Source organism: Panthera onca, chromosome A2 (genome assembly GCF_046562875.1).
Source record: "Panthera onca isolate mPanOnc1 chromosome A2, mPanOnc1 haplotype 2, whole genome shotgun sequence".
NCBI lineage: Eukaryota > Metazoa > Chordata > Mammalia > Carnivora > Felidae > Panthera > Panthera onca.
In genome coordinates, this window is record NC_138340.1 from 13,149,385 (window position 1) to 13,174,651 (window position 25,267).

The following is a 25,267-nucleotide window of genomic DNA, read 5'->3' on the forward strand; positions in this document are numbered from 1 at the left end:
TGCCCCCCGCCCCCCACCCCCTCCTCCTCGGACCCCAACACATGCGTCTCCTGCAGATCGACTCTTCTACATCTACACGTCGGGGACCACGGGGCTGCCCAAGGCCGCCATTGTAGTGCACAGCAGGTGAGGGCGGCCCGTGGGCATCACCCCAGCTTTGGAGGGTGACTCCCGGTCGCCTCTACGGCCGACCCTTTCCCTCCGCTCTTGTTGGGATCTTGGGGACATTTCTGTCTTCACCCCCGGGGAAGACGCACGGCCCATCTCAGGACACTGCCGCTCCGTCCGCGGGAGGGTCTCAAATCCTAAACCAGACCGCCCCCCCGCCCCCCCCCCCCCCCCCGCTGTGAGCTGGGCTGGCTCTGCCTGGGTCCCTGCTGTGTCCCCTCCCCCGCCACAGATTCCCCCCACTCCCATACCTTGGAGGACATAAGCCCCAGCCCCTGCACTCCCTGCCCCCACCCCCCGCAGGTACTACCGCATCGCAGCCTTCGGCCACTACGCCTACAGCATGCAGGTGGCAGACGTGCTCTATGACTGCCTGCCCCTGTACCACACGGCAGGTACTGTGGGCAGGCCGGGCGGGGGTGGGGCCGGGACTGGGGACCCCTCACCGAGCCCCCCCTCTGCAGGCAACATCATGGGCGTGGGGCAGTGTCTCCTCTACGGGCTAACGGTGGTCCTCCGCAAGAAGTTCTCAGCCAGCCGCTTCTGGGATGACTGCGTCAAGTACAACTGCACGGTCAGGCCCCGCCCCTCCCGCGCACTGCCCCGCCCTCCACCTGCAGGTCCTCCGCTGTAGGGCAGCCACTCCCCCGACCCCCTGTTCTCCAGGGCCCCGGAGGGGGACAGGAAGGTGGCACGTGCTTCTTGGGCACGTGCTCCGTGTCAGCCCCAGGCTAACCTTACTTCGACACGGAAACTCCATGGAATCTTAGGACTGCTTGAGAGTGGGCAGAGGCATCGCAGAGGCCATTTTGCAGGTGGGGAAATTGAGGTGTGTAACGCATCTGGAATTGGGGCCAGGCTTCCTGAGTTCTCTAACGCGCCGCCCTGGGCCCCAGCAGCCTTCCCTGCTGGTGGCTGCAGGAAATGAGGCCTGTGGGTGCAGTCACCGCCCTGCGCTGGTTAAGGCCACAAGGTGTGGGGCTCAGGTGGGGTGAGAACATCCACAGTCCTGTAGAAAATGAGGGGGGGGGGGGCGCTAGGACCCGGTCCTTCCTCTCTTCTCCCCTCCACGGTGAGAGGAAACCAGGCTGCGGATTTCAGTGTCCTGATGAGGATAGAAATACAGGTGCTATCACCTGCCTCCAGGAAGAAGGGGTGAGGAGAAGAGAGAATGGGATGTGTCCAGGGACTGGCAAGTTGGCAGGTGCCCACCTCACCTTGGATGGGTGGGGCCCAGAGAGGTTAGGCCAGCTGCCCAGGTCACACAGCTAGGCAGGGTGGGGGCTCTGGGTTGGCATCTTGGGGGTCTTTGGGGGGCAATGACTGATTTGCTCTCCTTTTGAGGATTTTCGTTTTTCCTTGCGGGCGGCCCTTGAGGAACGTTGTTAAACCAAGTCTTGAAGTGCAAGGGGGTCTGTTTGACCCACTTGATTATTGAGAGTTGTGAATACAGATCACCCCCCACCGCTTTCTGAAAGTTCGAGTGACAGTGCTTTGCTTTGGGGAAAGACCTACATCAGTACCTGATTTCACTAACCAAAGGAAATCCGAGGAGGATTTTCTCTTTTGCACCTGTCACTGGCCCCAGGGGCCTTCAAACACCCCATCCTGCCCTCTCTAGCCCCACCCACATCCCTCCTTCGGCATCATTGTGAAACAACCCCCAGAGAGCAGTGTGTTTCCTACATAGATGTTTCTGGAAAACCTCTGAAAGATGAGGACTGTTTTGCTTTTGAGGCAAAATTCGTTTTTTTTTTAATTTTTTTTTTAACATTTATTCATTTTTGAGACAGAGACAGACAGAGCATGAACGGGGGAAGGTCAGAGAGAGAGGGAGACACAGAATCCGAAACAGGTCCCAGTCTCTGAGCTGTCAGCACAGAGCCCGACGCGGGGCTCGAACTCACAGACCGCGAGATCATGACCTGAGCCGAAGTCGGACGTCCAACCGACTGAGCCACCCAGGCGCCCCGAAATAAACCATTTTTAAAGCGGACAGTTAGTGACCCTTAGTACATTCACCATGTTGTGTAACCATCACCTCTAATTCCAGAACATTTCCATCATGCCTGAAGGAAAACCCGGTATCAGCAGTCACTCCCCAGCCCTGTTCCCCTACCCCCGTGCCTGGGGTAGCCACTAATTTGCTCTCTATCTTTATGGATTTGCCTGTCCTGGACCTTTCTTGTAAATGGGATCAGATACTGTGTGGCTTTTTGTGTCTGGTGAGGGCTGTTTCTAAGACAAAAGGCGTGAAAGCAGGGTCTCGAAGAGATATTTGCACACGAAGGTTCACAGCAGCGCAATTTACAACAGCTGAAACATGGAAGCCAATGGGGCCGCCGGAGGGGGAGGGGGTGGGGACCCAGCGTCTAGTGGGGACAGAGTCTCGGTTCTCCAAGACGAAAGGAGTTCCGGTGGATGGTGATGGCTGGCTCCCAGTGTGAATGTACTTAATACTACCGAGCTGTGCACTTAAAAGTCCTTCAGATGGTCAATTTTAGGTATACGTGAATGCAACAAGAAAAGAAAAAAAAACCTGTAAGCTCAGCGCCGCCATCACAGCCAAAAAGTGACAGTTGTCATCAGGAATCTGGGCAGAGGCTCAATCCCCAGGGACTCGCCTTGTCAAAAAGGTGGTCTTTCCCCTGTTTCCAGAATTCGGACAAAATCCGTTTTTAGAGGAGACCCACACGTTTCGACCGTCGATGTGTCTCATGGGAATCCTTTCATCTGTAGGAACCTCTTGCTTCTCTTTTTTTCCCCATCTCGTGTGTATTTACTGAAGAAAGGAAGTTGCTTGTCCTGTAGTATTTTCCCGATCTGGAGACAGTGTCTCTTAACGTGTTCCTCTGTCCCTGGCATTTCCTGTCCATTGGGAGTTGTTGGGTCTAGCACAGTGTCTCTCCACCATGATGCTTGGGATATTTGGGGGCTGGATCAGTCTCTGCTCTGGGGGCCATCCTGTGCACTGCAGGATATTGACAGGCATTCCTGACCTGACATCACTAGAGGCCAAGAGCATCCCACGCACCCCCACCCCCCACCAGTCGTGACCGTTCAAAATGCATCCAGATGTTGCCAAGTGTTCTGGGGGGACAGAACTGCCTGTGGTTGAGAACCCCTGGTCTAGATATTTGATCAGCTTCAAGTTCAACTTTTTTGGCAAGGATTCCTTGTCGGTGGTGCTGTGCCCTCCCACTGGGAGGCCCGTGGTGTCAGGTGGTCCCCCTCTTTGTCCTTGACATGCTGTGCTGCATCGGGCATCATTCACCGTCTCTGGACCTTTGGTAGTCTGTTTCTAAGAAGGGGAATTTCTGTGTCTAAAAGAAGGTACGTGCTAAACACTGAGGGGCTCTTTAAGGAATAGAGGACGGAATCCTCAAAGGTCAAGTTTAACAAGGACATTGACAAAACCAGTGCATGCATTTGGGTTCGGAAATCCCATCCCTTGGCTGTTGGACAGGGAAACTGCTTGGCTGCTGTTTACTTGCAGCGGTGGCCCCAGGCCCAAACAACAGTCCATCCGTCCTCAGGGGAGGCAGCGGGCTGTCATTTAGAGCCCCACTTTCGGGGCTCCTGGGTGGCTCAGTTGGTTAAGCATTCGATTTCGGCTCGGGTCGTGATCTCCCTGTTCGTGGGTTCGAGCCCCACGTCGGGCTCTGCACTGACAGCTCGGAGCCTGGAGCCTGCTTCGGATTCTGTGTCTCCCTCTGTCTCTGCCCCTCCCCTGCTCACGCTCTGTCTCTGTCTCTCTCTCTCAAAAATAAATAAACATTAGAACCCCACTTTCTTCGCTGTGTAGCAACAGACGGGCAGGGGACAGGTGACTCCACCCCTCCTCATCCCTGGGGGGGGGGGGGCTGAATGTGTGGTGCCTGTGTCTCTCCCTGCCCACTGGGGTGAGTGCACCTAGTGTACAAGGTCACCCTGACGCGGGGGAGTTGTAGCAGGGTCCCTGGTCGATGATCTGCTCCCAGCCTCTATCTAGGTGCCACCGTGCAGGCTGGAGGTGTTGGCATAGGCCATCTGATGTCTGCCTCTCTGAGCTGACCTGAGTTGTCTTCCCTTCAGCCCTGGGTCTGTCCCGGGGTCCAGGCAGAGGTAAAGATCAGCTGTTTGCTCTCAGCGTGACACAGACTCAGGGCCATGGTTGGTGGGGAGGGGGGGGGACAGTGTCATTGTCTCCCTCCGCTGCCTCAATCGTGGCTGGGTTGTCCCTCCCCTGGCCTGAAGAGGACAGCTGAGAGCTGGACAGCTTCAGGCACGACCTGATCCAGGAGGTGCTCTGTCTCTGTCCATTTCTTGTTTTTCTCCTTCCTAGGTGTGCAGCTCCCTTCTTAGCCCTGTTTCTTCTGGCAGGTTTTCAGCAGCTCAGGTAGCGACAGTCTGGGGCTGATTCTCATTGGCCTAATTCTGGTCATGTGCTCACCCTTGAACCAGTTACTAGCTGGGGACGGACTGGGCTGGTTGGCCCCGCTGTGTCTTAGGTTGGCGTGGGCTGGGCCCCCCGCAAAAGCACTGACCTGAGCCTAGGGACCGAGGGAGAGAACTCCCCACCTTCAGGCTCTGCCCTTGCCCCATCCTGGGCTTGCCTCGTGTCCAGCAGCTGATGATCTTGGACAGGCTGTTTCCCTCTGTGAATCTCATGCCTTCCTGTCCCGCGTGGAGTGTTGGGAGAATTAAACGGATGAGCTCTGTGTTTGGCGGTAGAATACTCAGCACATGTGTTTATTCATCAGGAATTCAACAAGCACTGTGCAGGGAATGCCTCTCCGCGGCAGTGATATTTGGCCCAAACCCTGGGGACCCAGATGCATCCCTGGGGAAGGATTTTCGCTCCAGGCAGCGGGCACAGCATGTGCAAAGGCCCTGAGGAGCCCCTGTGTGGCACAGGGTGTTGGTGCGAAAGGGAAGGAGGGAGGCAGTGAGGGCGGGGGGGGGGGGGGGCAAGGGAATTGACCACTGGCAGAAATTTGGACTTGATCCTGTTGATGAGGGGACGCTGTGAACACTTTGGAAATGTCATGATCAACTTGGCGCTTCATCCTGAGCGTGTAATGTTTCATTCACACTCCGGCCGCGATGCCCAGATTCAAATCAAGGACTATCACTTATCAGCTTTGGTCCGGTTACTTACTGTCTGTGACCCCTAGTAAAATTGGTGGTGGTGGTGATCGGGGGTAATCCTTGGGAAGCCAAACCTCAGATAAGGACTTGAAGGCACCTGGGGTATCTGGGAGATGACTCCTCCCCCCCCCCCCGGGGGTGGAGCCTTGAGACAGGGAGGGAAGGAGCCCTGTGGAGGTGGGGGGGGGGGGGGCGCTGAGGTTCGGGTCAGAGAGGCAGCGTGGGGATGGACGGAGCGCGGAGGGGCATGGGGGACGCTGACCGCATCCTCTCGGCCCCTGCCCCTGGCGTGGATGCGGGCGAGGGGCAGGCGTACACGGCCTGGGCTGTTTTGTTACCATCGCCCTTTAAGAGCGCTTTGTCCCTAGCGCCCAGGTTGGAGGGGTGGCTCGGGGGCTGGGGCCCGGCGTGGCCGCCCAACCCTCGCTTCCCCCCCTCTCCCGCCCCCAGGTGGTCCAGTACATCGGGGAGATCTGCCGCTACCTGCTGAAGCAGCCGGTGCGCGAGGCCGAGGGGCGGCACCGCGTGCGCCTGGCCGTGGGCAACGGGCTGCGGCCCGCCATCTGGGAGGAGTTCACCGAGCGCTTCGGCGTGCGCCAGATCGGCGAGTTCTATGGAGCGACCGAGTGTAACTGTAGCATTGCCAACGTGGACGGGAAGGTGGGCGGCGGTGGGGCGGCGCGGGGCAGGCTCTGACCTTCCGGGATCGCTGCTACCTCTGCCTCCCCGGCCCCGCGTTCTCCCAGAGCAGCCTGATCTGCTGGGAGGGCCCGGCCAGGTGGCACAGGGCAGGGGAAGGGGGCGGGGGGCGCCTGGGACTGCCAGGGCGTGCAGCGGGTCCCTCTTCCGGCATGCACAGTTAGTGGCTTGACGGTGCCCCTGAATTCAAGTCCTCGGTGAGGCCATGTGTACCTTGGGCAAAGGGCTCAGCCTTTTCTGTTTGCACCTGTGGAGGTGGGGGGGGGGGGGGACAGTGGGACTCTGGGGGATCCAGGGGCCAGGGTTGGGGTGCCCATCCCCTCCTACTGGGTAAGGCACTCAGACTCCTTGGGCCTTGGCTTCCTCCTCTGTACATGGGGACGACAGCCCATTGGGCCTGTTCTAATCACCCGACGTAATCACGAGCTCAGCGCCGCACCCCCAGGTTGCAAGCTCTCTGCAATTGCTTTTATGATTCGCAATTAATGTTTCCATCCTGCCTTAGCAGGACCCTGCTGCCTTATCAAACTCCTGCCATCCTAAGCCAGGCACAGCTAACGAGAATAACAATAAAGCAAGCACCACAATAAAGCAAGCACCGGAGGGGCAGTGATTTGTTTCCTGTCTGTCTCTGTTTTGGGTCTTCAGGACCTGAGAACAAGGCACTGCCCCCACCGTGCATGTCTGTTGAAGACACTCTGGCTGCATTAACACAAGTTGCTGCCGTAACAGACGTACCCAACAGCACACAGCAGCACAGACCCATTAGACAGGGATTTGTGCTCACTGGACTGAGCCAGGCAAGGTGGCATGCAGCGGGGAGCGGGCAGAAGCTCTGCCAGTGTCCCCACGTGGCTCCGGGGTTACCCCAGGCATTCACTTCCTGCCAGCATAGAGGGTTTTAGGGACCAGGAAGTGGTGACCAGTCAGCAGGTTTCCTCACGAGATGATGGCCAAAGGAGGCCGGGGAGATGGGAGGAGGGGCATGAGTCCTGGGAAGGCGGCACTGCCCTTAATACCCCCTTTTTCGGATCACCCAAGGCCACAGAGTTCAGGGACGTGGCATGCTAATTCCAGGCCCTGGGGCAGGAGAGGCAAGACGTCAGTGGGGAGGACACCATGCCCCACGGGGCTCCTCACCAACGTGGCTCGCCTCATCCCAGGTCGGCTCCTGTGGCTTTAACAGCCGTATCTTGCCCCACGTGTACCCCATCCGGCTGGTGAAGGTCAACGAGGACACCATGGAGCTACTGCGGGATGCCCAGGGCCTCTGCATCCCGTGTCAGGCCGGTGAGCCAGGCCCTGCCCAGTCCCCCGGGGAACCGGGGCCCCCGCCCCCTGCCCACCCAGCGCAGCCTGAGGGTGGCCTCCTCTCCAGGGGAGCCTGGCCTCCTCGTGGGCCAGATCAACCAGCAGGACCCGCTGCGTCGCTTCGATGGCTACATCAGCGAGAGCGCCACCAGCAAGAAGATCGCCCACAGTGTCTTCCGCAAGGGCGACAGCGCCTACCTCTCAGGTGCGAAGGTCCTGGGGGCCGGCTGTGGGGACGGCGGGCCACCATCTTACCTCTCCTCCTCCCCTCTGCCAGGTGACGTGCTGGTGATGGATGAGCTGGGCTACATGTACTTCCGGGACCGCGGCGGGGACACCTTCCGCTGGCGTGGGGAGAATGTCTCCACTACTGAGGTGGAGGGCGTGCTCAGCCGCCTGCTGGGCCAGACAGATGTGGCTGTGTACGGGGTGGCTGTGCCAGGCAAGCTGGGTTTGTGGGGGTGGTCCTAGGGTATGGCAGCCCCAGAGGAGCCCAACCTGCATGAGCTTGGAGGTACAGGTGCTCTTGGGCAGTGCTCAGCTCGGATAACTGCACATAGCAACCTGCGTCGGGGCACTGGAGCTGGAGTTACCCCTCCTGGATGATAACCCTTTGGTTTCCTTATCCAGTACATGGGATCGTGAAAGTGACTGTCTCACAGTTGCAGCGACAGCAAAAGCTCAATAATAATAATGATTGCTGCTTCAGCAAGTGTTATCTCAGACGGAAGGGACTAGAGATCAGAGACCAGGGGCCTCTGTCTGAGGGTGTATTCAGTCCTGCGGCGGCACAAAAGGTGGGGTGTTCTCAGTGAAACCTCTATCTCCAGGAGTAGAGGGCAAAGCAGGCATGGCGGCCATCGCGGACCCCCACGGCCAGCTGAGCCCCAATGTGCTGTACCAAGAGCTGCAGAAGGTGCTGGCACCCTATGCCCGGCCCATCTTCCTACGCCTCCTGCCCCAAGTGGACACTACAGGTGCGGCCTCTCGCCTCTCCGTCTGTCCGTCCATCTGTCTTTTGGTTCAACGACCATTTGCTTATTTGTCCTGGTTCAGATCCTTGTGCCAAGTCTGACACGATGGTTCGTGGCCAGCAGGCACGGTGGGCTCATGCAGGGCCTTTCTCTTGTGTTATTAGCATCATTATTTATTTCCATTCCTCGATCCTACCCCCACTAGGCATGCTGCAGTGTTTGGGGCATTTCTTCCATTTCCTGCATTTTTTCTGGTGACTAGGAACTTTGAGCAAATCATCTTGTTATCTAGGAGATTTCCTGCTTCTGTAAATTGCCTGTTTGTATCTTTTGCCCATCTTTGTATAGCCTTGCTGTCTTTTTCTTTTCGATTTGTGAGAGTTTCTCCTAATAGTCCAGATGTTAATTCCGTAGCAGTTTCGGACATCAGAAGTCTTCTATTTGGGAGTCGAACCGTTAACCTTATTTATGGGGCTTTTGTTGAAAAGAAGCCCTTAATTTTGATACAAACTTACCCCCCCCCCTTTTTTTAATGTTATGGTTTATGCTTTTGAAGTTATATTTAGAACAAGACACCTTCTCAACTCTAAAGCATACAGGTATCTCTCGTCCATTTTTTCCTACTAGCCCGAACCCTTAGCTTTATCTTTTTTTTTTTTAATGCTTATTTACTTAAAAAAAAAAACATTTTTTTAATGTTTGTTCATTTTTGAGAGACAGAGACAGAGCATGAGCAGGGAAGGGGCAGAGAGAGGGAGACAGACACAGAATCTGAAGCAGGCTCCAGGCTCCGAGCCATCAGCACAGAGCCCGACGTGGGGCTCAAACTCACCAACTGTGAGATCATGACTTGAGCCGAAGTCAGATGCTCAACTGACTGAGCTACCCAGGTGCCCCAATGTTTATTTACTTTTGAGAGAGAGAGAGAGAGACACAGAGAGAGCAAGGAAGGGGCACAAGGAGAGGGGGACAGAGGATCTAAAGAGCACTCTGTGCTGACAGTAGAGAGGCCGATATAGGGCTTGAACCCATGAACCTCAAGAGCATGAGCTGAGCCAAAGTCAGATGCTTAACCAACTGAGCCACCCAGGTGCTCCTAGGCTTATCTTTCATGAAACCTTCCTTTACTTGTTCACTGTAGGGAGTGCAAACTCTTTCTTAAAGGACCAGATAGTAAGTATTTTCAGTTTTGGGGCCATGCAGTCTCTGTCCCATACACCTCTGGTTCTGTGGTATAAAAGCTGTCCTAGACAATGTGTAAATGGGTAGGCATAGCTTCATGCCAATAAAACTATTTACAAAACAGATGATGGGCCAAATTTGGCCCTCGGCTACAGGCTGCTGCCCCCTGACCTACCGTGTGACAGACTCAGCCCTGCTTTGGTCTCGGGGCTGTACATGTGACCAGGCAGGGAGTACACAGAGTATGCGGCTGTGATGGGGGTAGTCAGGGAGGCCTCCCTGGAGGAGGGGGCATGAAGTCAGGATCTGAAGGGCAAAGGAGAATCAGGCAGACAAAATGAGGAAGAATGTTTCCAGCCGAGGGGATGGTCTATGCAGAAGCCTGGAGGTGTAGGAGAGGATGGTGAGTTGGGGGTCCCTGGAACCCCCTTGCTGAGTATCCCCATCCTCACCCCTACAGGCACCTTCAAGATCCAGAAGACTCGGCTGCAGCATGAGGGCTTTGACCCACGCCAGACCTCGGACCGGCTCTTCTTCCTGGACCTGAAGCAGGGCCACTACCTGCCCCTCGACCAGAGTGTCTACACTCGCATCTGCTCGGGTGCCTTTGCCCTCTGACGCTCCTCCTCCGCCCACTAGAGACTCCCAGCCCGGCCCTGCCAGTGAGGCTGGGGGGCTGGCCCAGCTATGCCAGGTGGGGCCACCCTGGTGTTCAGCAGCCAGAGTAGCCCAGGAAGAGCCCACGGCTCTGCTAGCCTCTCTCTCCTCTCTCCTCCTCGGGGCTGTCTCCTGCCCGAGTTCCCGTGCCTGTGTCTCTGTGCGTCTCTCTCCTCCCTGCTTCTCAGCCTCCCCGCTGTCCCGTATGCCCACACCTCTTCCCTCTTTCTTTCCCCCTGCTCTCTCCTGAGATCTGCGGGCATGCAGGGCCCAGCTGTCCTCCCTGCTGGGTCATGGACCCAGAGTGGAGCTTCTCAGCCTCCCGAGTCTCAGCTGTGCCTTAAGGAGCGACAGTCCGCGCCTCCCCAGGCTGCTGGGCCCCAGGGCGTCACAGGCCAGTCTGAGCTCCAGACAGACCCTCTATGACCCTTCCCGAGCAGAGGATCCACGTGGTTTGCCCCGCCCACCCGGGTGCCGGGGGGGGGGGGGGGGGGGGGTCATTGTCAAGGGACCTCCAGGCCAGCTAGAAATCTCTCTTTTGCACTTAACCATCTTTGGTGGGCCTCCCTCCTGTCCCCTGTCTGCCCTTCCTGATGCCCGGAAGCTTCCAGAATTGACTGTGACCCCTTAGACATTGCCCCTGCCCAGATGTCTCCTTTTAGGTGCCTCCACGGAGCTCTTGCTAGAGGAGCCTTGAAGACTGCGCTGGGTGGCTGTTCGGCTCACCATCCAGACACTCACCCTGGCAGAGGACTCTAGGGGGTCCCCATCTGACGCCGCTGCTGGTGGGACCCACAGGAGTGGCAGCGGTGGTGCAGGGGGAGGTCTCCCGCCTGGGGGTGGTGTCTGAGATGGACTTCGGGGCCTTGGAAGTTCCAGCCCATTGAATATCCCCACTGGCTTTGTTGGTGACAGTTCAGACCTCGTGTTGGTGGTCGGCCTCATTGGTGGCTCATCCCGGACTCATCCCGGACTCCTGGCCACTCAGACTGTCCGTCCCGCCCCCCAATTCTGCAGTAGCATCCAGCCCCTCAAACACTGGGGCCAGTGCTGTTGCGCATGGGCCTTTCCAAGCACCAAGGTTTTGTTTCCTAGTTGAATTGAAGAAATAAACCTGCAGAGTGTCCAGTGCCTGAATCCCAGTTATTTACTGTCTGTCCCCGTGTGGCACAGAACGCTTTCTGAGTTTCACAAGGCAGGACTTCCGCTGGGGAACTCATGTTCACCAGGCAAGAGCCAGACACATGGCTTTTTCTTGCTGTCCCCTGTTGCCTGTAAGCCCATCGGCACGGCCTCTGGGGCCTCGGGTTAGCGTTCTCACTGCCTCCCTGCAGCCTCTGGGGCCTCACGAAGCCCTGCGCCGGCCCCGGTCCCAGAGGAGGTGCCTGTAGGTTCTGGCGGGTGCCCAGCGTGGCCGTAGCTCTGAGTGAGAGCTTCAGAGGTGGCTGTTGGAGCTGGCGTTCTAATCCAGGACATCCAGCGCCAGGGTCTATCCACGTAGCCCCAACTTCTGCTGTTCCTCCAGTATTATAACATCTGCCTCCGCTCGTCTCCGCTTCAGGGGACAGAGGGGGAAAGGTTTGTGGTGACTGGGCATTTGCTGGGTGGGTGCACTGAGCGGCGGCCCTGGGGATGGATCAGGCCCTGGTTGGCTCAAGAATGGATGAACCATCGATGGGTGGGGCTGTCCTTGGATGCCCACAGCCGGCCAGGAGAAGAAGGCAGGGGAAGGATCCTGCCTCTGGGGGTGCAGCGCCCCTGGTGTGCTGACCAAACGACTGCATTCCGTATAACGTGCCCCGAGACCTCAACCGCCGTGGTCCCCATTGTGCAGATGAGGAAACTGAGGTACAAGCAGGGGAATGGAGTCAATGCCAGCGGCTCCCGGTGCGAAAGCGGGCCAGCAGGACCTTTCTTGGTCCAAAGCTTGTGAGCCCCAGAAGGGTAAGACACTCCGAGCTGACGAGAAAATAATCCTGCGTCAGGCTCTGTGTCTGTCTTTTTAATTAATAATAAACTTTATTTATTGGGGCAACGTCAGGTTTATTAAAAAAAAAAAAAAAAAAAAGAGTGGAAAGTACAGAGTTGCCATATACTCTTGTCACCCCGCCCCCTGTCTCTCTTACCATCACCGCCCTGCATTTGTTAGGGTTGATGGGCCTTGTGTCCGTGCGTTCTTATCTCAAGCCTACGGTTTATGTTAGCGTTCACTCCGTGTTGTGCATTCTGTGGGTTTCAGCAAATGCGTGCATCCGTTGTGATAGTATCCTAGTTTCGCTGCCCTAAACGTCCCCGGTGCTCCGTCCCTCCGCCCCTCCTATCCCAACCCCTGGCAGCCGCCGATCTTTTCCCCGTCTCCATAGTTTTGCTTTTTTCCAGGTCACGCGCTTGGAATCACGCAACGTAGATAGCCTTTCCAGACCAGCTTCTTTCACTTAGCCGGATGAAGCTCCGCTCAGGCGCCCTCCACGACGTTTCATGGCTTGAGAGCTTTGTATTGTTCATGCCAGATGAGACGAGTCGGTCTGGGACGCCCTCTCCCCACCCCCGCCCTGCCCCAGGAACCGGGGTTAAGTCTGGAGGAAGAGCTGGGATCAGGAGGCCATCTGAGGCCTCAAGCCTCCCCTTCATGGAGGGGCCCCGGCAGGATGTGTTCGGAGGGGATGTCCGTCCCTGTGACGTGGGAAGAGACTCGTCCTGGTCTGGCATCGGCACGTGGGGTCGAGCAGTGGTGTGTGAGGGACAAGGAGGGAGAAGCCGTGCCAGAGAGGGCGTGTGAAGGAGGGGGAGTTGAGGACACGAGAGCCTTCCAAGGGGAGGTAGCTGTAGGCTGGGACCTTGCCTCCTACCCTTCGAGGGTCTCCCTCGCTTTGGAAAGAGTCCAGGCTCCCTGGCCGGAGCTTGCCATCCTATAGGCTCTTTTCTTTCCACCGCGAGTGGTCATTCCCAGCTTGCGTCTCCCTTCGGTGCCTTTGCACCTGCTGTCTCTTGTGCCTGAACCATTGTTCGTCCGCTGCATGCCTGGCCAACTCCTACTGTTTTGTTTTGTTGAAATGTTTGTGTATTTTGAGAGAGAGCGCTTGTGTGAGAGCAGGGGAGGGGCAGAGACAGAGGGAGAGAATCCCAAGCGGGCTCCGTGTTGTCAGGGCAGAGCCCAATGCAGGGCTCAGTCCCACGAACTGTGAGATGACGACCTGAGCCGCAATTAAGATTTGGACCCTTAACCCACTCAGCCACCCAGGCGCCCCTACTGACTTGTTTTCAGTTGAGGTGTCATTCACATACCTTAAAATCCACTTTTTTAAATTGCCCGATTTAGTGGTGTTGAGTGTTTACAAAGTTGTGCAGCCGTCACCTCTCTCTGGTTCCAGAACACTTTGATTCCCCTAAAAGGAAACTTCATACCCATTAGAAGTCTCTCTCCCCAGCCCCTGGCAGCCACTAATTGGCTTTCTGTCTCCATGGATGTCTGTTCTGGACATTTCATGTAAGTGAAATCATACAACATATGGTCTTTGATGTCTGGCTTCTTTCGCTTGGCGTCATGTTTTTAAGATTCATCCAGGTTCGTTCCTTTTTATGGACAAATAATATTTCGGTGTATGGATGGGCCACATGTTGACCATCGACCAGTTGATGGACATTGAGTTATTTACCCTGTTTAGCTATTGTGATAGTGCTGCCGTGAACATTTGTGTACAAGTCTTTGTGTGAACATATGTTTTTAATTGGGGTGGGGGTACAAACCAAAGTGTGGAAATACTAGGTCATATGGCAACTGTTTCATATTTTGAGGGACTGCCAGACTGTTTTTCAAAGTGACTGCACCATTTTATGGTCCCGCCAGCAGCTGTGTGTAAGAGTTCCAATTTCCCATGTCCTTGCCAGCACTTTCTTTGGGAAATATGTCTATTTCAGACAAAACACGGGCAACAAATGGACCTGCGTGTTCTCTCCAACCTGCTTCCGTGTCTCAGTTAGCTTAAGCTCCACCAGGCATCTAATTCAGTAAGCTCGAATCTCGGGACTCAATCCTGATTCCTCTTTTTCCTCATACTCCTTGGCCCATCCATTAGAAAGGATCAGGTTAAAAATTAAAAAAAAAAAGAAGAAGAAGAAGAAGAAGACACACTTGGAAAGCTTTCATACTGAACACCATGATGAAGCGACGCTGAAAAACATCCATCCTGAAGTCAGATCTATATTGCAAACCTAACAGTGGGGCTATTTGAGGCTAACCTATCCAAAGAACCATTTGCTTCCTTGAATTTTAAGTAGATCTTTTAAAAAGCAATATAATGGGGCACCTGGGTGGCTCAGTCGGTTGAGCATCCAACTTCAGCTCAGGTCATGATCTCACGGTCTGTGAGTTCGAGCCCTGTGTCAGGCTCTGTACTGACAGCCCAGAGCCTGGAGCCTGCTTCGGATTCTGTGTCTCCCTCTCTCTCTGACCTTCCCCCATTCATGCTCTGTCTCTCTCTGTCTCAAAAATAAATAAACATTTTTAAAAAATAAAAATATGGGGCGCCTGGGTGGCGCAGTCGGTTAAGCGTCCGACTTCAGCCAGGTCACGATCTCGTGGTCCGTGAGTTCGAGCCCCGCGTCGGGCTCTGGGCTGATGGCTCAGAGCCCGGAGCCTGTTTCCGATTCTGTGTCTCCCTCTCTCTCTGCCCCTCCCCCGTTCATGCTCTGTCTCTCTCTGTCCCAAAAATAAATAAAAAACGTTGAAAAAAAAAAATTAAAAAACAAAATAAAATAAAAATAAAAAATGCGATATGCGAGAAAGAAGGAAGGAAGGAAGGAAGGAAGGAAGGATCGATCAGGAGCCTTGCCTCCAAGACAGACCCTAAACCCACCAAACCCAGCCAGCACTAGATTTCTCTAACCCACTAAATGTGGCTCCTGGCTGGCCTCCCTACTCCCACCCCATCCCTCCACAATCCCTTTATGTGGTAGCCAAAGTGATCTTTTAAAAACATACCCCAGGCCTCTCCCCTACTCAAGCCCTTCAGAGGATCTGCTAAGGGGTGTGGCCCTTCCCTTCCTGGTCTCATCTCCAGTCTGGCCTGGGTGGTCAGTCTCCAGTCACACATGCCTGCCTTCTGCTCTCTCAAAATAAAGAAATACACTTTTTAGAAAGATTTATGACTTTGTTTTCTTCTAAGGGTTTTTCGTTTCAGCCCTTAACATTTAGGCCCTTGATCCATTTTTTTTTTAATTTTTTTTTTCTTAACGTTTATTTATTATTGAGAGACACAGAGAGAGATAGAGCATGAGCATGGGAGGGGCAGAGAAAGGAGGAGACACAGAATCCGAAGTAGGCTCCAGGCTCTGAGCTGTCAGCACAGAGCCTCATGCGGGGCTCGAACTCACAAACCGCGAGATCATGACCTGAGCCGAAGTCGGACGCTCAACCGACTGAGCCACCCAGGCGCCCCCTGATCCATTTTTTTTAAAGTGATCTCTACACCCAACATGGGGCTCAAACCTTCAACCCCGAGATCAAGAGTTCCATGCTCTATTGACTGAGCCAGCCAAGAGCCCCGATCCATTTTAATTTGTATATCGTGTGAGGTGGGGGATCTGTGTCTGTTTTCCAGTGCAGGTGTAACAAATTACCACAAACTTACTGGCTTAAAATGATAACACCAATTTATCATCTTCTAGTTCTGAAGGTCAGAAGTCAGAAATGGAGCTCACTTGACTAAAATCAAGGCATTGGCCTGTGGCTGCCTTTCCTCTAGCGGTTGAAAGAACCCACTTGCGTGCCTTTCCTAGCTTTTAGATGCCACCCACATTTCTTGGTTCATTGCCCCTTCTTCCATCTTCTAAGCCAGCAACAGTGGGTTGAGTCTTTCTCATGCTGTCATTCCTCTGGTTCTCCCTCATCCGCTCCCTTCTTCCATTTACAAGGACCCTGGTGATTACATGGGGCCCATCCAGTCTATCTATTTTAAGGACAGCTGATTTGCAACTTAATTCCATCTGCAACCACTATTTCCCCTTGCCAAGTAACCTAACGTTATTCACCAGGTTCTGGGGATCATGGTGTAGACACCTTTGCCAGGAGCGGTGGGGTGGGGGTGGGGGTGTCCTACTGTTCTGCCATTATAGGATCTAACTTCATTCTTTTGCATGTGACTATCCAGTTGTGCCATTTGTTGAAAAGACCATTCTTTGCCCATTGAATGATCCCTGGCACCCTTGTTTGTAAAGATCCACTGACCATGGATGTACGGGTTTATATCTGCGTTGCCAGGTTCTAATACATTGATAGCTCTCTCCTTATGCCAATACCACAAGGTCTGGATCACTGCAGCTCTGCAAGCAAGTTTGGAATCAGGGTATGTAAGTCCTCCAACTTTGCTTTTCTTTCCACATTATTGTGGCTACTTGGGGCCTCCTACGATTCCATACGCATTTTAGGATCAGCTTATCAATTTCTACCCAAAAAAAGAAGTCTGCAGTTTGATAGCAACTGCGTTGAATCTGTAGACCAATTTGGGGAGTACTGACATCGTAACGCTATTAAATCTTCCAGTCCATGAACAGAAGATGTCTTCCCATTTACTTAGATCATCTTTAAATCATTTTTTTGTGAAGTATTGTAGTTTTCAGTGCACAAGTTTTGCGATTCTTTCATTAAGTTCATTACTAAGTATCTTATTCTTTTTGGTGCTTTTGTAAATAGACTGTTTTCTTAACTTGTTACTGATTTTAAAGACGCACTACCCATGCAAGTCTCATGGCACTTACCACAGGCTCCTGAATTCTCTGACCCGGATAAGTGGCCCAGCTGGCCAGGCCCACCAGGTCTCCTGCTTCCAGGCTTCCCTGCCCATGCTATTCCCTGGAATACCCTTTCTCATCAGCCAAGACCCATTTGCCCCATTTTAGGAGCTCCTCCAGCCAAGAGCCAGGGTAGAGGCCTCTCAGGGTCCTCAGGCACACAAATCGCCAGGGAGCATTTTCAGAAGCAATTCAACAAGTATGTTTCCAGCCCCAATTCTGCAACAAGCATAGTTCAGGGGGCTTTCGGGACACGAGTGAATAAAACGCACCCTGACCTCATGTTGTTTGTAATTTAATGAAAGAGGAAGACAACAACGAGCAACGAGATCAGTATGTTAGAAGGTTCAGGAACTTCCAAGTCCACCAAAACGCACCCTCCTTCAGGAAATCTCCCATCTCCTCCTTCCATTCCACCCCCACGCCACCCTCTTGGGGACCCCAGATGTGGGGTCCTCTCTCCGACCCCGCCCTGACACCGCGAGGCTGAGATCAACCGCACCGGTTCCGCCTGCCCCGGCCCAGCAAAGAGCTCAGGCACAGCGTGCAAAGAATCAACGAGCCCCTTCGGATCGACCGCCGGGACGAGCCGCGACTTCACTCGCGGGACTGCGCATGTGCCGTAGGCGGCCGCCCGGAGGTACTGACAGCGGTGCGGCCGGGCCAGCCTTCGCGCAGGCGCGCTGGCGGCTGCCCGGGGCGCTTCCGCCTCCCCGCCGCCGCCGCCGCCGTCGCCATGGCCGCGCCGGCCCCGGGCCTCATCTCGGTCTTCTCGAGTCCGCAGGAGCTGGGCGCGTCGCTAGCGCAACTGGTGGCGCAGCGGGCGGCGTGCTGCCTGGCGGGGGCCCGCGCCCGCTTCGCGCTCGGCCTGTCGGGCGGCAGCCTCGTCTCGATGCTGGCCCGTGAGCTGCCCGCCGCCGCCGCCCCCGCCGGCCCCGCCAGCCTCGCGCGCTGGACCGTAGGCTTCTGCGACGAGCGCCTCGTGCCCTTCGAGCACGCCGAGAGCACGTACGGTCTCTATCGGGTGAGAACTACGGGGGCCGCCGGGGGCCATGCCGCCGAGAGGACCGCGCCCACCGCCTGAACCTGACTACGGGGGCCGCCGGGGGTCATTTCAAGAAGGCCGCGCCCACCTCCTGAACCCAGCTGTGGGGGTCACGGAGGGTCACGCTGTCCCCTCTGCCACTGTCTGGGAGGGGTCTGCTGCGTGCCCTGAACTCCCACCTCCACTGCCACCCGAGTGGGCCCGTGGGGACCTTGAGGTCCTATAATGCTTTATCCTGTGGCCCGGCAAAGGCGTGGAGGTGAAACAGAGTGGCCCATGCCAGGGACTTAGAGAAATTCAGGCGCCACAGCCTGACAACTTGCAAGGGCAGAGGTAGGGAAGGGCCAGGCAGGAGGTATCTGGTGTGGAGCTTGGGCTTCGGTTTTGTCATCTCCAGTCTGGACGTGTTGGTGATCTACCTCGAGCTACCTCGAGCTACCTCGAGCTTTCGGTGCTGATCACCTGCAGGGGTGGTTATTCTTCGCTTGTGGCCTCAGATCCTATAGAATCCGGGAAACCGAGGCTTGGAGGGGGTCGTGGCCTGCCCTGGGGTTCCCCAGCTGCATCTGAGTTCTCTCCTCCTGCCCTAGACGTGGAAAACGCGCCCAGGGAGGTGTGGAAGGGGCGGGCGTGGCCAGAAGCTTCTGGTCCCTCAGGTCCTGGGTGTGTTTCCCCCTCTTTAGGTAGAAGTTGGAGCTGATGATTTTCTGTTGTCGTTGTTTTGTCACAAGAAGGAAGGCTTACTGATTACCAAACATTTTAGCCACATCAGCTCATGAAATTGCACGATAACCTATGAGGTGGGGGCTGTTAGTTCCTCCATTTCATAGGTGGAGAAACCGGAACGAGAAGAGGAGGAGAGCTTATGTGCCAGACTAGTAGGGAAGCCAGAGTTTGAAGGGACGCCCCGGATAGCACTTGGGACACGTCTCAGGGGCGGGGGCCTCCCTGTGGGTCTTTTTCAAGAGTTTAATTAAAAAGTGGGCTCATGTTTCTTCATTTTAGTTTGCATACATTTGAAGAACTTTACTTTTGTTTTTTTAAGTGTGTTTATTTAGTTTGAGAAGGGGGAGGAGGGGCAGAGAGAGAGGGGGGAGAGGGAGAGTCCCCAGCGGGGCTGGATCTCAGGAACCTTGAGATCGTGACCTGAGCCGAAACCAACTCAACCAACTTGAGAGCAGGACGCTCAACCAACTGAGCCACCTAGGCGCCCCAGAAATTTTACGTTTTTTAAATTAGGAAAACTGTGCTTGCTCTAGTAACAAAATTCTAACAAAACGGTAAACAAAAGTGTTGCGGGGATGTTCCTTGTATGTCTCTGTATCCAATGCTGGGGACACGATGGGACGCTGGGCCATTCTCTCATGGGGCTCCTAGTGGGGCATCGGGCACTAACAGGGCAGGAAATGAGGGGAAGCCCCGCAGAGTATTCGTGTAGTGCAGTGTGGACAAAAGATAATTGTGTGAGATGATAGAAAGAGCCCAGGGATGACCTTTCAGCCAGGATGGTGGGGGCTGGGGGAGCTTTGAGGGGTGATGTTTGAACGGAGGCCTGGAGGTATGAGGACCTGGCCATGGGCAGAGCTGGGGCAGAGGTTATGGCCAAGGCCTACGCTTTGCCACAGGAGCAAATGTGGGGCCAGGATTTACTCCTTCTGGGGGAGTCACGTGAGTTCCCTGGGGCTGCTGTTAACAAAGGACCACAAATCAGGTGGCTTAAAACAAGGATTTATTTTCTCTGCCCCGGAGAAACCTGAAATCCAGGTGTTGGCGAGGCCACGCTCCCTCCGGACGCTCAAGGGGAGGACCCTTCCTCGCTTCTTCTGTCCTCTGGGGGCTCCGGGTGTCCCCTGGCCTCCAGTCTCTCACCAGTCATTGGATGTAGGGCCCACACCAATCTACTATGAAGTCAGCTAATCACATCTGCAAAGACCTGCTTCCAGATAAGGTCACATTCTGAGGTTCTGGGTGGGCATGAATTGGGAGGGGGGGGCACTGGTCAACCCAGTATAGGGATGCAGAGGCTCTTCTGTCCTCAAGGACAGATCTCGCATACCCTGGGGCTCTGTCGGTGTGAGTGTTCCGTGCACCCTGCGTGCTCCGTGGGTCTTCTGCTGCTGAGGCCAGGGCTTTGTCTCCGCTGGAAGGATTTGCAGGCGCTGCCTTCGGGGGGAATGGTGCCTCCGTGCCTGCAGAATGTCAAGAGAGAAACAGTCTGATCAACCAGCAGTTCTGCTTCCGGGAACCTGTCTGCCTGACCCTCCACCCCTGAGCTCCCTGGAAGGAGCCCAGCAGGAGGGGGAGGGAATGGCTGTGAGCCCGTAGGGGAAGGGCAGCTAAGGAGACGATCATGGGACAGAAATAGGGCCCTATTCCCCACTGGCTTGCTTAGTATAATCCCCGAGCGTGTGTATAGATGGGGACCTTGGACAAACAAAGCAGAGCGGTCTTTCCGAGAACAGATCTGACCGTGTCCCTTCTTAGCTGACACACCCTCCTTGGCTCCCCATTACCCTCAGTATATCGCTCTTACTCTTCAGGACTGTGTGTCTGGCCTGTTTTCTCTAAAATTATTTTTTTTCTAATTTTCTAAATGTTTATTTATTTTTGAGAGAGAGACACACACAAGTGCGAGTGGAGGAGGGACAGAGAGAGGGAGACACAGAATCCGAAACAGGCTCCAGGCTCCAAGCTGTCAGCACAGGGCCCTGCGCAGGGCTCGAACCCACGAACCGTGAGATCATGACCTGAGCCGAAGTTGGACACTTAACCGACTGAGCCACCCAGGCGCCCCTGGCCTGTTTACTCTATGTCCCTGTCACTTTCCCCCTCTAATACTATATTTTTGCTGCTTCCTGCTTTTCCTTTGTGACTCAGCTTGGCGCTGCGTCCATGGGCTAGATCCTGTGTGAAGGGAGGCACCAAGGTGGGAGGCACCAAGGCGGGGGTCGCCAGGGTCCATCCCAGAGCAGATCAAAGGCCCTGAGGTTCACCTGGGGAGACGAGGGAACGGGCCAGAGCCCTCCACCTGGCAGGAGGCCCGACTCCGGCCACTTCCACAGAAATTAAACCCATCTTGCAGAGGCCAGGGTGCGTGCTATCACGGGGGGGGGGGGGGGGGGCAAGGTCAGCTGGGCATCATGGAGGGCAGAGAGGGGCTGGGTTTTATCCTGAGGTCCAAGGGACCCTGGGGACTTGGAAACAGGGCTGTGATGTGGCCACACAGGTGCAGGCTGGGGCCAGGAGGCCCCCAATCATGCTGGCCTTGAAAGACTCCTGGCGGAAACGCCCCCGGGATCCCGACTTACCCAGGAGGTGGGTGTATGACAGTCCTGTCCTGGAGGCATCTTCACCTGGAGAATCCAGGTGGTCACGCGTGCAAACCTTGTGCCTCTGGGAACCATGTGTGGCTGTTGGTGACTTTGTCCCTCCCTCTGCTGCAGACCCACTTGCTCTCCAGGCTGCCCATTCCCGACAGCCAGGTGATCACCATTAACCCCCAGCTTCCTGTGGAGGAGGCGGCCGAGGACTATGCCAAGAAGCTGAGACAGGTGAGTCCCATGGTGTGGCCCCAGGGAGGCCTGGTCCATGCGGTGGTGATGGAGCAGGCCTGTGGGTGACACTGTATGATTATCACCAGCAAAAACTAGCACCCCCCCCCCCGCCCTGCCCCGGGGGTGGTTGCAAATACGGCCCCACCCTGGACAGATGCCTTTCAGGACCACCCCTGCTCCCCCTTCCCGGGAGTCCACAGCCCCACCGTTGGGTCCCTGAAGGTAGCCCAGCCTCTGACACTCTGGGAGCAGGTCTGGGACAGTTGTGTCCCCAGGCTTTTGGCCAGTCACACGGGTGAAATGTGGAGCCTCACAGAGGCCCTTTCATGCAGGTGAGGCTGCCTGTTGCTCCCTGTGTTACAACCACTGTCTCTTTGTGTCCTTTGAGCCCCACCCCGCCCCCAACCTCTCAGGACTGTCTTTTCCCCACCTAGGCCTTCCAAGGGGACGCCATTCCGGTTTTTGACCTGCTGATTCTCGGAGTGGGTCCTGACGGCCACACCTGCTCACTCTTCCCAGACCACCCCCTCCTGCAGGTGAGCACATCCACATGGGCCTCTGCCGACTGGAACTTCCGGAGGGAGGACCACTTTTGGGGGACCGGGAGGTGCCCACAGCAGGGTTTGAGTCAGCCTCTGCCAACTAGCAAGCCTTAGCCAACTCTGGAGCCTTGGTTTACCCATCTTAAAATGGGGATTTAAATCAAGCACCACAAGATTAATGGTGGGGGCGGGGTGATGGAATGATGCACAGATCATGCCTGGTGTATGTGAGTGCTCGAGAAATTGAAGTGACATTCCACCCCGGGGCCTCCCTCCCCCAGGAGCGGGAGAAGATCGTGGCCCCTATCAGCGACTCCCCAAAGCCACCACCAGAGCGTGTGACCCTCACGCTTCCTGTGCTAAATGCAGCCCGAACTGTCATTTTTGTGGCAACCGGAGAAGGCAAGGCAGCTGTTCTGAAGGTAATGGCTGAGGGCCCCATTCCCAGGAAGGTCATGGCATGTGGGCCCAGGGATGGAATATGGCCCCAGACATTATTGTGCTAGAAGCACCAGGCCCCAAGGGACTTGAGTAATTCTTGGTTTGAAGGGAAGATGGCCACTATAATTATAGGCTACTTAGGAATAAATAATTATGAAATGAAGTGAAATTGATGAGATGAGGCCAAAGCTGCACTCAGAGGTAAATTTGTAGCTTTAAGGTGTACTTTCAAAAATTATTAAATAAGGGGATGACTCTTGATCTTGGCGTTGGAAGTTCAAGCCCCACATTGGGTGTAGAGATTTCTTAAAAATATAATTTTTTTAAAAATTATTAAATAAAAAAACAGTTAAACATATTGAGTGCTTTACTCTAGACTTAGGAAAAAGAACAATAACAAAAATCCAAGAAAAGTCAGTGGAAGGAATAAGTGACATTGAAGTCAGAAATTAATGAGTTGGTTGATATTCTTTTTTTATATGTTTATTTATTTTTGAGAGAGCATAAGCAGGGGAGAGGCAGAGAGAGGAAAACAGGGGAGAGGCAGAGAGAGGAGGACAGAGGATCTGAAGTGGGCTCTGTGTTGACAGCAGTGAGCCTGATGTGAGGGTTGATTCACGATCCATGAGATCATGACCTGAGTCGAAGGCGGACACTCAATCAACTAAGCCATCCAGGCACCCCTGGATTGGTTAATATTCTTAAAAGCTTAATGGTAATAGATCCCAAAGTTAGATCCCTGGCAAAACTAATCAGGGAGGGAAATTATGCAGGAGGAGTAACTAAAAAAGGAGGAATAAGAAAAAAAAGTTTACTTAATATTTTAGGAAAATATAAAACAAATAAGATATTAGAAGTAAACTAAAAAGGGGCACCTGGGTGGCTCAGTTGGTTAAGCGACCGACTTCAGCTCAGGTCATGATCTCGCGGTTCATGAGTTCGAGCCCCGCGTCGAGCTCTGTGCTGACAGCTCAGAACCTGGAGCCTGCTTCCGATTCTGTGTCTCCCCCTCTCTCTGCCCCTCCCCTGCTCATGCTCTGTGTCTCTCTGTCTCTCAATAATAAATAAGCGTTAAAAAAATTTTTTTAATAAAAAAAAAGAAGTAAACTAAATAATAAAAAATCTATTTTAATTGCCATCAGTGGAAAAGTCCAATTATGGAAGAAACAGGAAATATTTTTTTACTTTTACTTTTTTTTTTTTTTTTTAAATATTTACTTTTGAGGGGCGCCTGAGTGGCTCAGCTGGTCAAGCAATGGATTTCGGCTCAGGTCATGATCTCACGGTTCATGGATTTGAGCCCCGCGTCGGGCTCTGTGCTGACAGCTCAAAGCCTGGAGCCTGCTTCAGATTCTATGTTTCCCACTCTCTCTGCCCCTCCTCCCTCCCTCCCTCTCTCCCTCTCTCTCCCTCTCTCTCTCTCTCTCTCTCAAAAATAAATAAAACATTGAAAAAAATTTTTAAATAAATGTTTATTTTCGAGAGAGAATGTGCACACACACACACACGCAGGGGAGGAGCAGAGAGAGAGGGGACAGGATCTGAAGCGGGCTCTGCACAGACAGCAGAGAGCCTGATCTGGGACTCGAACTTGTAAACTGAGATCATGACCTGAGCCGAAGTCAGACACTCAACCCACTGAGCCACCCAGGCACCCCAGAAATATATATTTTTTTAAATTAATAAGTAATAATTATTCCTCCCAAACTGTTAAGCCCAGATGTCCTCACAGGAGTGGCTTGGGTTGGGATTAAGGGTTCAGACTGTAAAGAATCCAACAGGCCAGCATCCCTGCCTGTGACGTCCAGCATGGCCTTGGGCAGCCACTTAAGCCCTCAGGCCTCAACTTTCCCATCTGCACGGTGGGTCGGGGAGGGCCCTTCCGTATTGTCCTCCTGAGGATCAGTGCGGCGGTTTTAGCTCAGAGTAGGCTCACGTGAGACTGCCCAAGCCTCAGGCTTTCCCTGACAGTAAAATGGGGGTGGAAAATGAGGCGACCTCACAGGGCGATGGTCAGAGGAAATGACAGAGGGCATGGGGGCAGGCCTGGCCATCAGAAAGCAGTATTTATAATTCCCACCGATCGTGAGGTCACATCAGGGGATCAGCACACCACAGCCCACGGGACCACATCCTGCCGCTTGTGACAGCCGAGCTGAGTAGTTGTGACAGAGACAGGGTACGACCTGCAGAGCCGAAAGAGTGACTCTGATCTGTGCCGGAAAGGTGTGTGCCGGCCCCAGGATTACACAGTCCCCTGCTGATCGTTTAAAGCCAGGACAGCCGGAAGAGTGACATCACATTCTGAGAGTAGGAGAGTCTTGTCCGTGGGGGGCCCTGGGAGCTCCGAGGGGTGCTGGGGGTGCGGGTCGGGGCCTCACGATCCTGCCTTTTTTACGCAGCGCATTTTGGAGGCCAAGGAGGAGAACCCCCTCCCCGCCGCCCTGGTCCAGCCCCACACGGGGAAACTTTGCTGGTTCCTGGACGAGGCCGCGGCGCGACTCCTGACTGTGCCCTTTGAGAAGCATTCCACTTTGTAGCTGGCCCCGAGGGACACCGCAGCTGGGACCACAGACGGCCCCCCGTGGGCCGGGACCTTCCTGGGCTGGGCCCCGCTGCCCCTGCCGCCGCTCCAGGCTTCATTTTCGAAAAGCCGCGTGGTGCCGCCAGAAGCCCCCGGGGTCCAGCCACCGGCCCGGCCCGGGGGCCCTCAGCCCACCGGCCGTGGCTCTGGGTGACCAGATATTAAAGGGCGCGTGTGCTTGAAGTCTGCAC

General features: G+C 54.8%; 2 protein-coding genes across 7 annotated transcripts in view; both read left to right on the forward strand.

Moving 5' to 3' along the window:
- The window catches only part of SLC27A1 (solute carrier family 27 member 1), a 33,722-nt gene extending 22,470 nt beyond the window's left edge, over window positions 1–11,252 (forward strand). For 3 of the 5 annotated variants that reach the window (XM_081792027.1, XM_081792034.1, XM_081792028.1), the window contains 8 exons: window positions 57–126; window positions 472–563; window positions 633–742; window positions 5,749–5,958; window positions 7,161–7,287; window positions 7,376–7,750; window positions 8,139–8,285; window positions 9,925–11,252. In XM_081792027.1, the coding sequence (XP_081648153.1) occupies window positions 57–126; window positions 472–563; window positions 633–742; window positions 5,749–5,958; window positions 7,161–7,287; window positions 7,376–7,750; window positions 8,139–8,285; window positions 9,925–10,082 (1,289 nt within the window). In that variant the 3' untranslated portion in view covers window positions 10,083–11,252. The remainder of the gene's footprint in view (window positions 1–56; window positions 127–471; window positions 564–632; window positions 743–5,748; window positions 5,959–7,160; window positions 7,288–7,375; window positions 7,751–8,138; window positions 8,286–9,924) is intronic. The other 2 variants (XM_081792030.1, XM_081792033.1) reach the window with 2 other exon arrangements.
- A 6,156-nt stretch (window positions 11,253–17,408) lies between these two features.
- PGLS (6-phosphogluconolactonase) lies at window positions 17,409–25,259 on the forward strand. Of its 2 annotated transcripts, XM_060630598.3 has the most exons (5): window positions 17,459–17,934; window positions 21,399–21,506; window positions 21,944–22,045; window positions 22,333–22,473; window positions 24,895–25,259. In XM_060630598.3, exons 1-5 carry the CDS (start codon window positions 17,647–17,649, stop codon window positions 25,030–25,032), a joined length of 777 nt encoding a protein of 258 aa, XP_060486581.1. In that variant the 5' UTR covers window positions 17,459–17,646; the 3' UTR covers window positions 25,033–25,259. The 2 variants fall into 2 exon arrangements, with proteins under 2 accessions (XP_060486582.1, XP_060486581.1); XM_060630599.3 differs by lacking the exon at window positions 22,333–22,473 and having other exon boundaries at window positions 17,409–17,934.
- Window positions 25,260–25,267: the final 8 nt, after the last annotated feature.